General features: G+C 42.7%; 1 protein-coding gene across 5 annotated transcripts in view; it reads right to left on the reverse strand.

The window, feature by feature from the left end:
• ACOX3 (acyl-CoA oxidase 3, pristanoyl) overlaps positions 1–13,233 on the reverse strand; it is a 65,326-nt gene that overhangs the window by 42,115 nt on the left and 9,978 nt on the right. For 4 of the 5 annotated variants that reach the window (XM_039540111.1, XM_039540114.1, XM_039540110.1 and 1 more), the window contains 5 exons: positions 11,470–11,703; positions 10,209–10,283; positions 4,475–4,564; positions 3,594–3,737; positions 303–391 (listed from right to left, as the gene is read on the reverse strand). In XM_039540111.1, coding sequence (XP_039396045.1) covers positions 303–391; positions 3,594–3,737; positions 4,475–4,564; positions 10,209–10,283; positions 11,470–11,703 — 632 coding nt within the window. The remainder of the gene's footprint in view (positions 1–302; positions 392–3,593; positions 3,738–4,474; positions 4,565–10,208; positions 10,284–11,469; positions 11,704–13,233) is intronic. The other variant, XM_039540113.1, reaches the window with a different exon arrangement.

Consider the following 13,233-nt stretch of genomic DNA (forward strand, 5'->3'; position numbering starts at 1 on the left):
CTGTGTAAGTACAGAGTATATTATTATTAGAATACCTGGATGTTCACAGAATATGAATGGTGCTGTGTACAAAACAAATCTACTTCTGTAGAAACTAGAGAATGGAAAAGGAATGGGTATTAAAATAGAGAATACTAAATACTGAAGGGTCTTCAGTTTATATTTTGTAAATAACAAAATATCTTTACAGTAAGTACTTGCCTCAACAGAAACATGGAACAGACTTAGCACTTTTGCACCACTTCTTTATAAGTAGCAATATAAGTACAGTGATTTTCTTTATTCAAATGTTACTCACTTACCCATTATCCAAACCATTCTGCCCAAGTTTCTTTCCTATGTCACCTACCATCACCCCTGGCATAGGAAGCAGTGTTTTTGTATCTCGAATCTATGTGGAAATTAAATGAAACAATATTTTAGTCATGAGAAAACTAAAGCTCTTGGTGGACTCCTTTCAAACAGTGAAAAGTACTCCCAATCTATTTTGTTATTAGCATTTAAAAAAAAAACTCACTGTTTTTCCAAAAACAGGTATAGTTTCTGCTTAACGCACTCTTCCGTCCATGATACTATAAATTCAATAATGAAAGCAACTTGGAAATCTTTCACTTTCTTTGATAACATGCTACTAATTACACTATCATGCTCCAAATGTGCATCTATGTAGAAGAATCTTTAAATCGCAATTAGCATGAAAACCTTCTTTTGGTCTATGTGGACAGAAACAGGAATCAACAAAACTGATTGATTAACTTTATGTACTAATTGTGTCCTGCCTTTCTCAGGGATATGACATGTTCCATCTAGTCAGCAACCCAGTTCAGTTAAATACGTGTAGCTTTGCCACTGCTTCTGCAAGTTTTCTACTGAAAATGGCTCCAATCCTGCAAGCTGATCTCTGTGGTTGAAACCCTGCTTCCATGCAGATTGGCTTGTGGGTTTAGGACAAATACTGGTACCCAAAAGAGAGGGCTTGAAAAGTTGTCTCACCCATTTCAAGGAGGAAGCTTTCCCAGGAGACCATGATCAATTTCTGCAGCGTTCATGCTTTCATTTAAAAATAAAATTTGGTAGCCCTTAAGACTACACGGGTAACTCTCCAAATGTGCCCAGTGTGTGAGCTAATGCAGTGCCCATAGGTTTAGGCCATTCATTTGTATGTATTTTGTTTTTCCAAACAACCTTCTTTATACATTTAAAAAAAACCAGTAAACATATAAAAATCCTAATTTCTTCATGTTTAATGCCCAGAAGTTCCTTTACATTGACTTTTCTATGACTAACCCCCAGAAGGTCCACCCCATCCCCGAGTATCATCTTTTCCTGCTTTAGACTTGCTCTTCTCTCTGTTGTGGTCACACAAGGACCAAAAGGCACTACCAGCTACAAGAGGCTTGCACTACTAGATGACATCCATGGCTAGCCAGTAGGGAACATAGAACTGGAAGGGACCTTGAGAGGTCATCTAGTCCAGTCCCCTGCTCTCAAGGCAGGACTAAGTATTATCTAGACCATCCCTGACAGGTGTTTGTCCAACCTGCTCTTAAAAAATCCCCAATAATAGATATTCCACAACCTCCTGAGGCAATTTATTCCAGTGCTTAACCACTCTGACAGTTAGAAAGTTTTTCCTAATGTCCAACCTAAACCGCCCTTGCTGCAATTTAAGCCCATTGCTGCTTGTTCTATCCTCAGAGGTTAACAGCAGCAATTTTTCTCCCTCCTCCTTGTAACAACCTTTTATGAACTTGAAAACTGTTTTCATGTCCCCTCTCAGTCTTCTCTTCTCCAGACTAAACAAACCCAGTTTTTTAATCTTCCCTCATAGGTCATGTTTTCTAGACCTTTAATCATTTTTGTTGCTCTTCTCTGGACTTCTCCAATTTGTCCACATCTTTCCTGAAATATGGCGCCCAGAAATGGACACAATACTCCAGCTGAGGCCTAATCAGCACGGTGTAGAGTGGAAGAATTACTTCTCGTGTCTTGCTTACAATACTCCTGCTAATACATCCCAGAATGATGTTTGCTTTTTTTGCAACAGCGTTACACTGACTTATATTTCGCTTGTGATCCACTATGACCCCCAGATCCCTTTCCGCAGTACTCCTTCCTAGGCAGTCATTTCCCATTTTGTATGTGTGCAACTGATTGTTCCTTCCTAAGTGGAGTACTTTGCATTTGTCCTTATTGAATTTCATCCTATTTACTTCAGACCATTTCTGCAGTTTGTCCAGATCATTTTGAATTTTAATCCTATCCTCCAAAGCACTTGCAATCTCTCCCAGGTTACTGTTGTCCACAAACTTTATAAGCTTACTCTCTATGCCATTATCCAAATCATTGATGACAATACTGAACAGAACCGGACCAAGAACCGATCCCTGAAGGACCCCACTCGTTATGCCCTTCCAGCATGACTGTGAACCACTGATAACTACTCTCTGGGAACGATTTTCCAACCAGTTATGCACCCACCTTATAGTAGCTCCATCTATTGTTGCAAGACAATGTTTTCCAAAATGTCATGTTTCACAAATAGGTCAAAGGACACATGACCTTTGTTTTCGATCACGTTTACTGTCACCTAGTGCTTACATTCCAAATGCAAGGGTAACTCACTGGTCAGTGTGTGCTAGGCAACCCTTTCTGTGCCCAAATCACAGATAATGCGAGTTTGATACAGCCCTCAGTTACAGAGCCTGATTCTTTAGCGCAAGCTGTAGAAAACTCGCTCTCTGAGCTTTGTAGGTCCCTGATTCAATCCCACTGTCATCCAAGATGACACAGGCAGCTGGGATTTCAGCAGTTTGTGGCATCCTGCATGCACATTTCAGTTGGCATTATAAGCTCAGGTTCTACCTTGCCATAAACTAGCCATGGCCTGGCACCGTCGAGTAGTACGTCACAGTTGGAAAGCCAGTGTTTGCCTTTCGTTTCACTTGCAATACATGCTGCCACTTGAAATGTCACAACTCTATCCAAAAATTCTGTTTTTTGCTTCATACATGTAATATTCAAAAAATCTATACCCACTTCATTCATCCCAGAAATCTGACATTTCAAAAAATGCTACAATTACCATGTTTTTGGCCCTTTTGGGAGATCCACAAAGTCAATGCAGATGCAGTGTGCAAGTGATGAGGATCCTCATTAGAAAATAGGTCCTGATCTAATGTTCACTGAAAACAATGGGAGCGTTTCCACTGTTTGGCTTTGGACATGCATTACATCCAACATATGCTCTCAATTATTCTCGTTGTATTTATTATTATATATTTGTCCAGTTTGTGTTAGGCACTTTCAAACAATTAAGGACATTTTCTGCTCTGAGGAGCTCCTGATCTAAAGTATTTCACACTTTGTAGGCTATTTCAAACTGCACGTGTGATGCAATAATATGGAGGTTCATCTGTATTTTCTAGTTATAGCAATTTGTTACTATTAATTCGACTGTATTTTTGCCTCAAAAGCACAGTGATCAAAAAAAAAAAAGTTTGGTATAAAATGTTTAGACAATTTTACAGAAATTGCTTAGCGGACATAATACAGTGACATAAAAAAAAACCAAAGCAGTACTTTTTCCCCACCTGCACAACAAAGGAATGTAATCCGTGGCACTGCCCATCCGGAGTGTACAGCTGGGCGTAGACGACCGCATGAGTGGCATTTTTCCCCATGTTGCCAACCCAAAACTTGGCAGCTTCAAAATCAGGAGTGTTGATGATAAATTTCTACAGTAAAAACGGGGAAAGTCTTAAATCATACGAATCAATGTACATCCATCACTTCTTTTTGTTTGCTGTCATTGTAACATTTTGAAAATTGCCAGCATTTCATACTGTACTTTGATCCAAATGCTCACAACAATGAAAGTGGATTTGACAGGAATCTATAGGACTAAGCTTTATTCTAGAACATGTGTCTAGGGAAAAGTCAGGGCAGAACAAGAGCATGATTGTCAACCTGAGGCCTAAAATTCAGCCTCTCAGCTTTCTTATAACATGATGAGGGGAAGGAGTGCCAAGGAGACACACAATGGTCTCCGGGTTTTTGTAGTAAATGCAAAATGCTCCTGATTTTATCTGAGACTGAATAACTTGCTGGACAGCTTCTGAGCAACCTCCCTGGAGGCTGCCACGGAGCCAGCTGCTTCAGGCGCTGGACGCAGAAATTAAAAAACAAAACACAACTGGTTTTGGTTCTTCCAACAGATAATTTTTTTTGAAAATATCCCGCCCAGGGAAAATTTCACATATCTGACTTTTTGTTCCAATTTTTTTAAAAAGCAAAAAAAATTTTTGTGAGATGGAAATTCCAGTTCCCGCACAGCTTTATTTCTACTAAAAAGTGCTTGACACAAGCGAAGTATTAATTATTGTTAATCATAGAATCATTTTGGCCCGATATCTTTATAACAGAACGTAAACAAAAACGTACCAATTGTCACTTCTGTAGGTTACAGACTGACCTGTGTGCTGGGGTCGTATCTGGCAGTTGTCCGTATGCCCTTGGTATTGCTGCCATGGCTGACTTCAGTCAGAGCAAAGCATCCAAAAATCTAAACCATGAAGCAGCAAATCAACTCAATGTTAACATGGTAACTCAAACATTTTCAAGTCAAGAATGTTACTCAATAGCGTATTGATGCAAAAATGAGTTAATAAAAATCCAACTGCTTAGTAGGAGGGTTGCATTCGGCCAAATTCATCCCTTGTGTAAGCTGGCACAACTCCTGCAATAGGGTGGCAGTGTGTTTCCACTGAGCCATCTTCCTGGCAGGTGTCATAACCCTGCAGGGAACTGCTGACTCATAACGGCAGGTGCAAATTATTAATTACACCCAGCATATAGGAAAAGTGGGACTGGTTCTCTGAGTAGAAGGAATTGTTGCCTACACGAGAGAGGAATGGTGGGTTGGTCTCTCTGTAGGGAAGCCATAGGAACAGAGAGTGCTTAATTTATGCCAGGGCTGAGCATGGGCACCTTTAGGCTTGGCAGTTCATAGCACTGGCACTTCTGAGCTTCCTGTGTCAGTTATGAATATAAAAAAATTGCTTGAACCTCGGCACCTTATTGCTTGAGCCCTGGGTATCTCTTTCATTACAAATTAAGCACTGGGAACAGCCTAGTTTAGAAAAAGAATAGGCTGTCTGTTTTATTGAAAAATTGCAAACACTTGGACAGCGTAAACTCAGATTAAATCCAGAGTGCGTAAATTCTTTTCTTAGGGTGCGAAGTCCACCTGCTTGCAGTTCTACTGCAGTCAATGAATTGCATTACCTTACATTAGGGCTAAATTTGGCCTATCATCTTTACTCTTGTACATCCTAAAAAGGCAGGGTAGTACGATTGGATTGGGGTGCGATTGGGAAGCAAGCCCACACCGCACTCACTCCACAGCAGCGGCTCTGCTACTGTCCCATGAAGCTGAGCCCAGCTTCCCGCTTCAAGCATTGTGACCTGGTGTGTGGGGGTCACAGAACCTCTCAGGTTTGACCCAGCTGCCCTTCTATCATGATGGAGGGGCCACTGAACCAAATTTCAGTGAGTGACACTGCAACCCTGTGTGCCAGATCACAACGCCACTCAGGTTGGGAGTCCTCTCAAAAAGGTGAAAAGATTAAACTGAAACCTAAGGTAAAACTATTGCAACAGATACAGGATGCTACGCTCTTCTTGATGCTAAGGATCTTTAATTGTGTCACTAACTGGATTCATATTGATTTTTACGGTGAGCTCATCTACATAATCAACTACTTGCTACATAACATGAGCTGATCAATAAATAAGCATTTTTTTAAAAAGGAATGAAAGAAAAAGATCAGAGTTGTTCAAGTTAGCGGCAGTATAATTTTGCCAGTATCACTTTCATTATGTTAGTTATCCTAAGGGGAAAAAAAATAAAATAAAATGCCTCTGACAAACGGGGAGTGCTCTTTCACAATATTTAATACTGTATCTAGATCTGGCACTAGTGTGATGTTTCTGGACTATGGAATGGAACGGATAATTCACCCTAGGGCTCTGACTGGGTGGCAGAGCCTGCCCATGTAGAGAGAGGTGAATATTAGAGAAGGCCTCCTCTCTCTAACAGCTTACACTTAAGTTTCAGGAACTGAAGTGAACCAACTCACATTCTGTGTCCTAGCGAACCCAGATCTGCCTTAGTGTTTGGTTCTGTTAATCTGTCTGACCCATCTTGTTCATGCTGTAGTGTACTGGCTTGGGTGCTCCTCAAGGAGGGGCTGGAGCCATTAACGCTACTTGCTCTGGCATTGTCTCTTAAGGAGACTTAAGAGGAATGGTTAACTTATAGTGAAGTGTAAGAATAGATGAGAGTAAATATACATGTTGTCTGTCTTAAAAATAACCTTTTTCTCTAATGCTTTGTTCTATTAAGGGTCCAAAAGCAAGCTATTCCGCTGGGTAGGAAAAATAGAAAATGGTGGCAAAAAACCACCTTGGGTTAACCATGAGATTTTGTCAAGTATCATGAGATCTTGCATGATCTAAAAAATAAAAAGGAGTCACATTAAAAAATGGAAACTAGGACAAATTACAAAGGATGAATATAGGCAAACAGTACAGGAATGCAGGGGCAAGATTAGAAAGGCAAAGGCACAAAATGAGCTCAAACTAGCAACGGGAATAAAGGGAAACAAGAAGACTTTTTATCAATACATTAGAAGCACGAGGAAGACCAAAGACAGGGTAGGCCCACTGCTCAGTGAGGAGGGAGAAACAGTAACAGGAAACTTGGAAATGGCAGAGATGCTTAATGACTACTTTGTTTTGGTCTTCACCAAGAAGTCTGAATGAATGCCTAACATAGTGAATGCTAATGGGAAGGGGGTAGGTTTAGAAGAGAAAATAAAAAAAGAACAAGTTAAAAATCTCTTAGAAAAGTTAGATGCCTGCAAGTCACCAGGCCCTGATGAAATGCATCCTAGAATACTCAAGGAGCTAAAAAAGGAGGTATCTGAGCCTCTAGCTATTATCTTTGGAAAATCATGGGAGACAGGAGAGATTCCAGAAGACTGGAAAAGGGCAAACATAGTGCCCATCTACAAAAAGGAAAATAAAAACAACCCAGGAAACTACAGACCAGTTAGTTTAACTTCTGTGCCAGGGAAGATAATGGAGCAAGTAATTAAGGAAATCATCTGCAAACACTTGGAAGGTGGTAAAGTGATAGGGAATAGCCAGCATAGATTTGTAAAGAACAAATCATGTCAAACTAATCTGATAGTTTTCTTTGATAGGATAACGAGTCTTGTGGATAAGGGAGAAGCAGTGGATGTGGCATACCTAGACTTTAGTAAGGCATTTGATATGGTCTCGCATGATATTCTCATCGATAAACTAGACAAATACAACTTAGATGGGGCTACTATAAGGTGAGTGCATAACTGGCTGGATAACCGTACTCAGAGTAGTTATTAATGGTTCCCAATCCTGCTGGAAAGGTATAACGAGTGGGGTTCTGCAGGCAGGGGCGGCTCTAGGCACCAGCAAAACAAGCTGGTGCCTAGGGCGGCAACATCTAGGGGGCGTCCCCTGCGGCCGCGGGGGGCAGCGGGTTGGGTCGGCGGTCCTGCCGCAGTCATGCCTGCAGGAGGTCCACCGGAGCCCCGGGACGACCGGACCTGCCGCAGGCATGACTGCGGAGGGGGCGCTTGTCCCGCAGCTCGGCTGGACCTCCCGCAGGCATGACTGCGGCAGCTCAAGCGGAGCCGCCGGACCCGCGAACCGTCCGCAGCCGCGGGGGGTCCAGCCGAGCCACGCGGGACCAGCGGTCCCTCTGCAGTCATGCCCGCGGGAGGTCCGCTGCTCCCGCGGCTCTGGGGCGCCTCCCGCGCATGACTGCTTGGGGCGGCCAAAAAGCTAGAGCCGCCCCTGTCTGCAGGGGTCTGTTTTGGGACCAGCTCTGTTCAAAATCTTCATCAACGATTTAGATATTGGCATAGAAAGTACGCTTATTAAGTTTGCAGATGATACCAAACTGGGAGGGATTGCAACTGCTTTGGAGGATAGGGTCGAAATTCAAAATGATCTGGACAAATTGGAGAAACAGTCTGAGGTAAACAGGATGAAGTTTAATAAAGATAAATGCAAAGTGCTCCACTTAGGAAGGAACAATCAGTTTCTCACACACAGAATGGGAAGAGCCTGTCTAGGAAGGAGTATGGCAGAAAGGGATCTAGAGGTTATAGTGGACCACAAGCTAAATATGAGTCAACAGTGTGATGCTGTTGCAAAAAAAGCAAACGTGATTCTGGGATGCATTAACAGGTGCGTTGTGAGCAAGACACGAGAAGTCATTCTTCCGCTCTACTCTGCACTGGTCAGGCCTGAGCTGGAGTATTGTGTCCAGTTCTGGGCACCGCATTTCAAGAAAGATGTGGAGAAATTGGAGAGGGTCCAGAGAAGAGCAACAAGATTGATTAACGGTCTAGAGAAGGCTGAAAATTGGATTTGTTTAGTTTGGAAAAAAGAGAAGACAGAGGGGTCATGATAGCAGTTTTCAGGTATCTAAAAGGGTGTCATAAGGAAGTGGGAGAAAACTTGTTCACCTTAGCCTCTAAGGATAGAGCAAAAAGCAATGGGCTTAAACTGCAGCAAGGGAGGTTTAGGTTGGACATTAGGAAAAAGTACTTAATTATCAGAGTGGTTAAACATTGGAATAAACTGCCTAGGGAGGTTGTGGAATCTCCATCTCTGGAGATATTTAAGAGTAGGTTAGATAAATGTCTATCAGGGATGGTCTAGACCAGGGGTCCCCAACGCAGTGCCCGTGGTCGCCATGGCGCCCGCGGGGGGCATCTAAATGCGCCTGCGTCCTGGCCAGCAGTGGAGCATCCACCAAAATGCCGCCGAATTTCTGCAGCGTTTCGGCGGCGACGCCTTTCGATGACGTCACTCATCGCCGACAAGCAACGTCATCGAGAGGCGTCGCCGCAGAAATTCGCAGCATTTCGGCGGTCCTTCGTCTGGCGCCCGCCAGATGAAAAGGTTAGGGACCACTGGTCTAGACAGTATTTGGTCCTGCCATAAGGGCAGGGGACTGGACTTCATGACCTCTCGAGGCCCCGTCCAGTCCTAGAGTCTATGAATCTGTAATGCAGGGGTCTCAAACTCCTGGCCCATGGGCCATCTGTGGCCCAAGAACCTCCCCACTGTGGCCTGTGGAGGAGAGACGCAGGCAGAGAATTGCCGGCAATGTTCGCTGTAGATGCCACTCCGCGTAGCTCCCATTGGCTGGGGGAGAGGGACAGAGATATCATCATTAGTTGCCGGGCAGAGTCAGCCATAGAGGTAGCATCACTTTTTTCTACAATGAATATAAACAAGTCAAAATACTGATCACAACTATCTGATGCACACCTTGCTGCAATCCTGAAGGTTTCAACTGCTCAGTCACGGAGGCCAAACATCAACAAGCTGACAGAACTGAAGCATTGCCAGGTGTCTGGTAAACACTAAAAACTCTCTGGCAGGCGAAGAATTGTATAAAGTTGTATGACAGCTTTATTATTTCTAAGAAATTCAGACTAAAAAAACACAATGTAAACGTTTTCTTTTCTGAACACCATCTTCAGTGACATTATTGGCCTGCTGGGAGGATTTGAGGACTGGCACTGGCCCTAAGGCAAACTGAGTTTGAGTCCCCTGTTCTAATGGCTAAATAAAAATACTTTGCTTTAAGAAGGCTGTTGGTCAATATCACGAGTCACAGGTTCTGGCAGGGTGGAAGTGCAGGTGCCTGAGATCCAGTCAGACCTGCAGGGTAATAGGTGGTTTGTATACACAGAGTGGTGTATCCGGGCCCCAGTTTAATAGTATGTCTAGACTCCAATCATGGCGTTTGATTGCAGCTCAAGCCAATAAATCTGACCTACTTTTAACCTCACTAGCTCAAGGCTAGCACCATGAGTAAATTACCCAGAGTTCTGGGCGGGATTGTGTCACACTACCGTAGTTTCACTGCTCCAGCACTCAAGCTAGGTGGCTACTCGAGCTGCAATCATACCCTGTTATTGCAGACTAGACAGACCCAACCGTGGAAGAACTGCAAAATTCTACCCTGAGTCAGGTAATGGTGAAGGGCTGAACACCTGCACTCAGAGATCAGAAAGGGCCCAGAGGTGCAGCTAGCCCTTTAACCATGACAGTACCCAACCCTGAAGTTACCCCAAAATTACCTCCATGTTACTGGTTTGCTTCACGAATTCCTGATGCCTTTCAGAGCCAGTATTCTCAATTGCACCACCGAACACCTGAAAACACAAAATTAGAGAGATGACCGTGAAATCCCTGTCAAAATGCTGGAAAGAGTGCTTGAATAAACACAACAATAACTAAGCATAACATTCATCCTTAGTAGGGGGCCAACAGAGCTGTCCAACACTTACTTCTCACTTAAACGCTCTTTTGAGGGCTTAAAGTTGTGATCTGGCTTTGTGCTAGCTCCTGTGCACTGGACTGAATGTCATACAAAGTCAGAACACACTTTGCATTATACAGAAGAGAGGCCAAGGATGGAATGGGTCATGGAGCCGTTGCTCCTCATGACAAGCCCACCTTTTGGCAGCTGTAATGGAACACTCAGTGGGTTCACTTTCCATTTGTGCCTGTAGTTACAAGTGCAAAAGCACAGTTTAGGGATGCAAAACCTTTGAAAACATACTAGCTCATTACACATAGTTCTGTTTTAAAAGACTTGGGGTTTGAATCTGAAGTTGGCCAGCAAATCCATCCCAGATCAGCAGTAACTGAAAGCTTTTACCATCTCATGCTGTTCTAATTACAAAACAGTTGGTGGTCTCAGTTCAGTTCCTGCTGGACAGCTATCTACGTGACAAAAATCACAACCACAGCTGGTACTAAGTAGTGGAGCTGGCCATATAGCAGAAGAAATCATTAATAAAATAAATCATTTAATGGAAATAGAAATAGTCACTAAATAATGCATTCAGCCAATGTGTTATTGGAAGATTCAACTGAAGGACAAAGGATTGAGGGACAGATTCAAGGCCCATTGAAATCAATGGGAATCTTTCCACTAGCTGCAGTGATTTTGGGAGCATGCCCTGAATGAACAAGGCCAATTTCTCCTCTGATACAAAAAAGGGGTGGCCCCTCCAAGATGGAGGTGAGGCTCATATGGGGAAGTTTGTAGTCCTAACACCTCTGATGCACCTGTTCTATTATCCAAGAGTGAATTCCTGGCACCACTAAAGTCAATGGCAAAGTGGGTCCCATTGATTTCAATGGAATCAGAATTTCACACCAAGCCTATCCAATCTGGCACTTTTAAACAGTTTAACTCACTTTTCTTATTTAAAAAGAGAAAAGTAGTTGTGGCGAGATACTGCTTTTAGAAAATGTTCCTCAAAAAGAAAAAAAAATCTATGAAAATGCAGTGCAACAGGGTAACAAGACTTTTCTCGGAGTTGTACTTACCTGAGCATTTAACAAATATTTGGTACCCAGAGACCAATCATACATCCCTAGGCAGTTTATAAGAACCATAATTTTTAATGGCTTCTCCATGATATCTTCCAGTTTAAGAAACTCGTATTCAAAGAGCCTTTTACAGCGCAGGAATGTCAGCTCACGATACTTCTCAAGGGTCACATCTTCTCCAGGGTAACGAGCAAAGACAGGATCATTTTCAAAAGCAGAGAAGATTCTATTCTTGAGGGGAGAAGTTGGCAACAGAAATTTAATACCAAAAAGTTGGAAGAAGTTAAGTATTAAAGAATCAAGTTAATTTCCCTCCCTGGTTGAATTAGGCTTTCTAGCATAGCAGCTGCTTGTTCAACCAAAACAAAGATATAAATATCCAAATAAAATTAAAAAACACAAAAGGCTGAATTAAAACAACTGATGTATGCAAGACAAAAATATATTAAAATGTGATTTTACAGATAATGTGAGTGCCAGATACATCTTTCAAAGTGAGGCAGCCACACACTTGAAACTGCATGAGTCAGAAGCTCCTGTAAATTGCCATTTCTTAAAATTAAATCTCCACAGCACTAGATGAGTCAACATCCCAGGAACAGTGTTAGGCCATTGCTGACTCACATGGTTGCATTTTAGCTGCATTATTATTTGATTATTGGCAGGAGTCTAATATTGTTTTAGTGCTAGTCTCCCTTTGAGCATCTGTGTAGAGCTCTGAGGGTCATATTCAGGCTCTTCGTCAACTAGCAGTGGCTGTGTAATGCCATTATGTGGCCACCTATGATTGCTCTCTTCCCAGAAGGGAGCAGATGCATAGTCCATCTAGTCCAATTGCCAACTATTACCATTAGGGCTGAGTCCTAGGAGACAGGCTGTGCACCTTATATTGGTCTAATTTGGAGCAGTTCCCTTCCTGTCTGACTGACTGTTAATCTGCCCGGGACAATTTTTAAAGGGAGTTTGTATTTGTGATGATGTCTGTGTATTCTTAGGCAAACAGCTTCATTCATATAATCTAAGGAGAAACACACGGAGCTTTGGGCTGAAAATGTGCCTTTCCTTGCTCTTCAGAAAGAAGGGGGCGGGGGGAGGGAGGGGAAAGAGAGAGGGAATCTCTCTCCCCTGTGAAGACTATTGTATTAATTTTGATGAAATAAATGGGCCCAAAGAGTTAAAGGTGTTAACATAGCCCTGAAACTGTCCAACATTAAGCTGTTTAAACAAGGTTTGGGATTTGGTATGCAGAGATCTTTTATGTTGTCAAAGATCTCTGTATACCGAACCCCAAACCTTGTTTAAACAACATAAAAGAGTGGACAGGAATGGACTTCGTGGAGACTCAAGCACTGACACACAATCGTCAGGGGTGGAGACAATTGGTTGATTGCTCATCAGTGATGGTGCCCCAATGACCAATGTGGTTATGGGAGTGATGATGATGATACTGAGATCTCAGCCTGAAGTAGCCTTTTCACCTTTTATCATAACTCATAACAATATGCATTCTTGGCTGGCTAAGCCAGACTCTTATTAGACAGAAAGAGAAAGGAGAGAAATAGGAAAGAGAAGAAATGAAGAAGGGAAAGAAAAGGACTGAGCAAGAGATAGAGACAGTGTGTGAATCTGTCCGTCAAAGTGTGACTTCCTAAATGGGTGTTTGGAATTCAGCCAGAGCTAGTGGAGGTGATGTCATCATCTCAGTCCCTCACTTGGCCTGGTCTGGTCAGGACATCTCTCAGTAAATGGCAAAGGTGCAAT

Source organism: Mauremys reevesii, linkage group 5 (genome assembly GCF_016161935.1).
Source record: "Mauremys reevesii isolate NIE-2019 linkage group 5, ASM1616193v1, whole genome shotgun sequence".
Lineage (NCBI taxonomy): Eukaryota > Metazoa > Chordata > Testudines > Geoemydidae > Mauremys > Mauremys reevesii.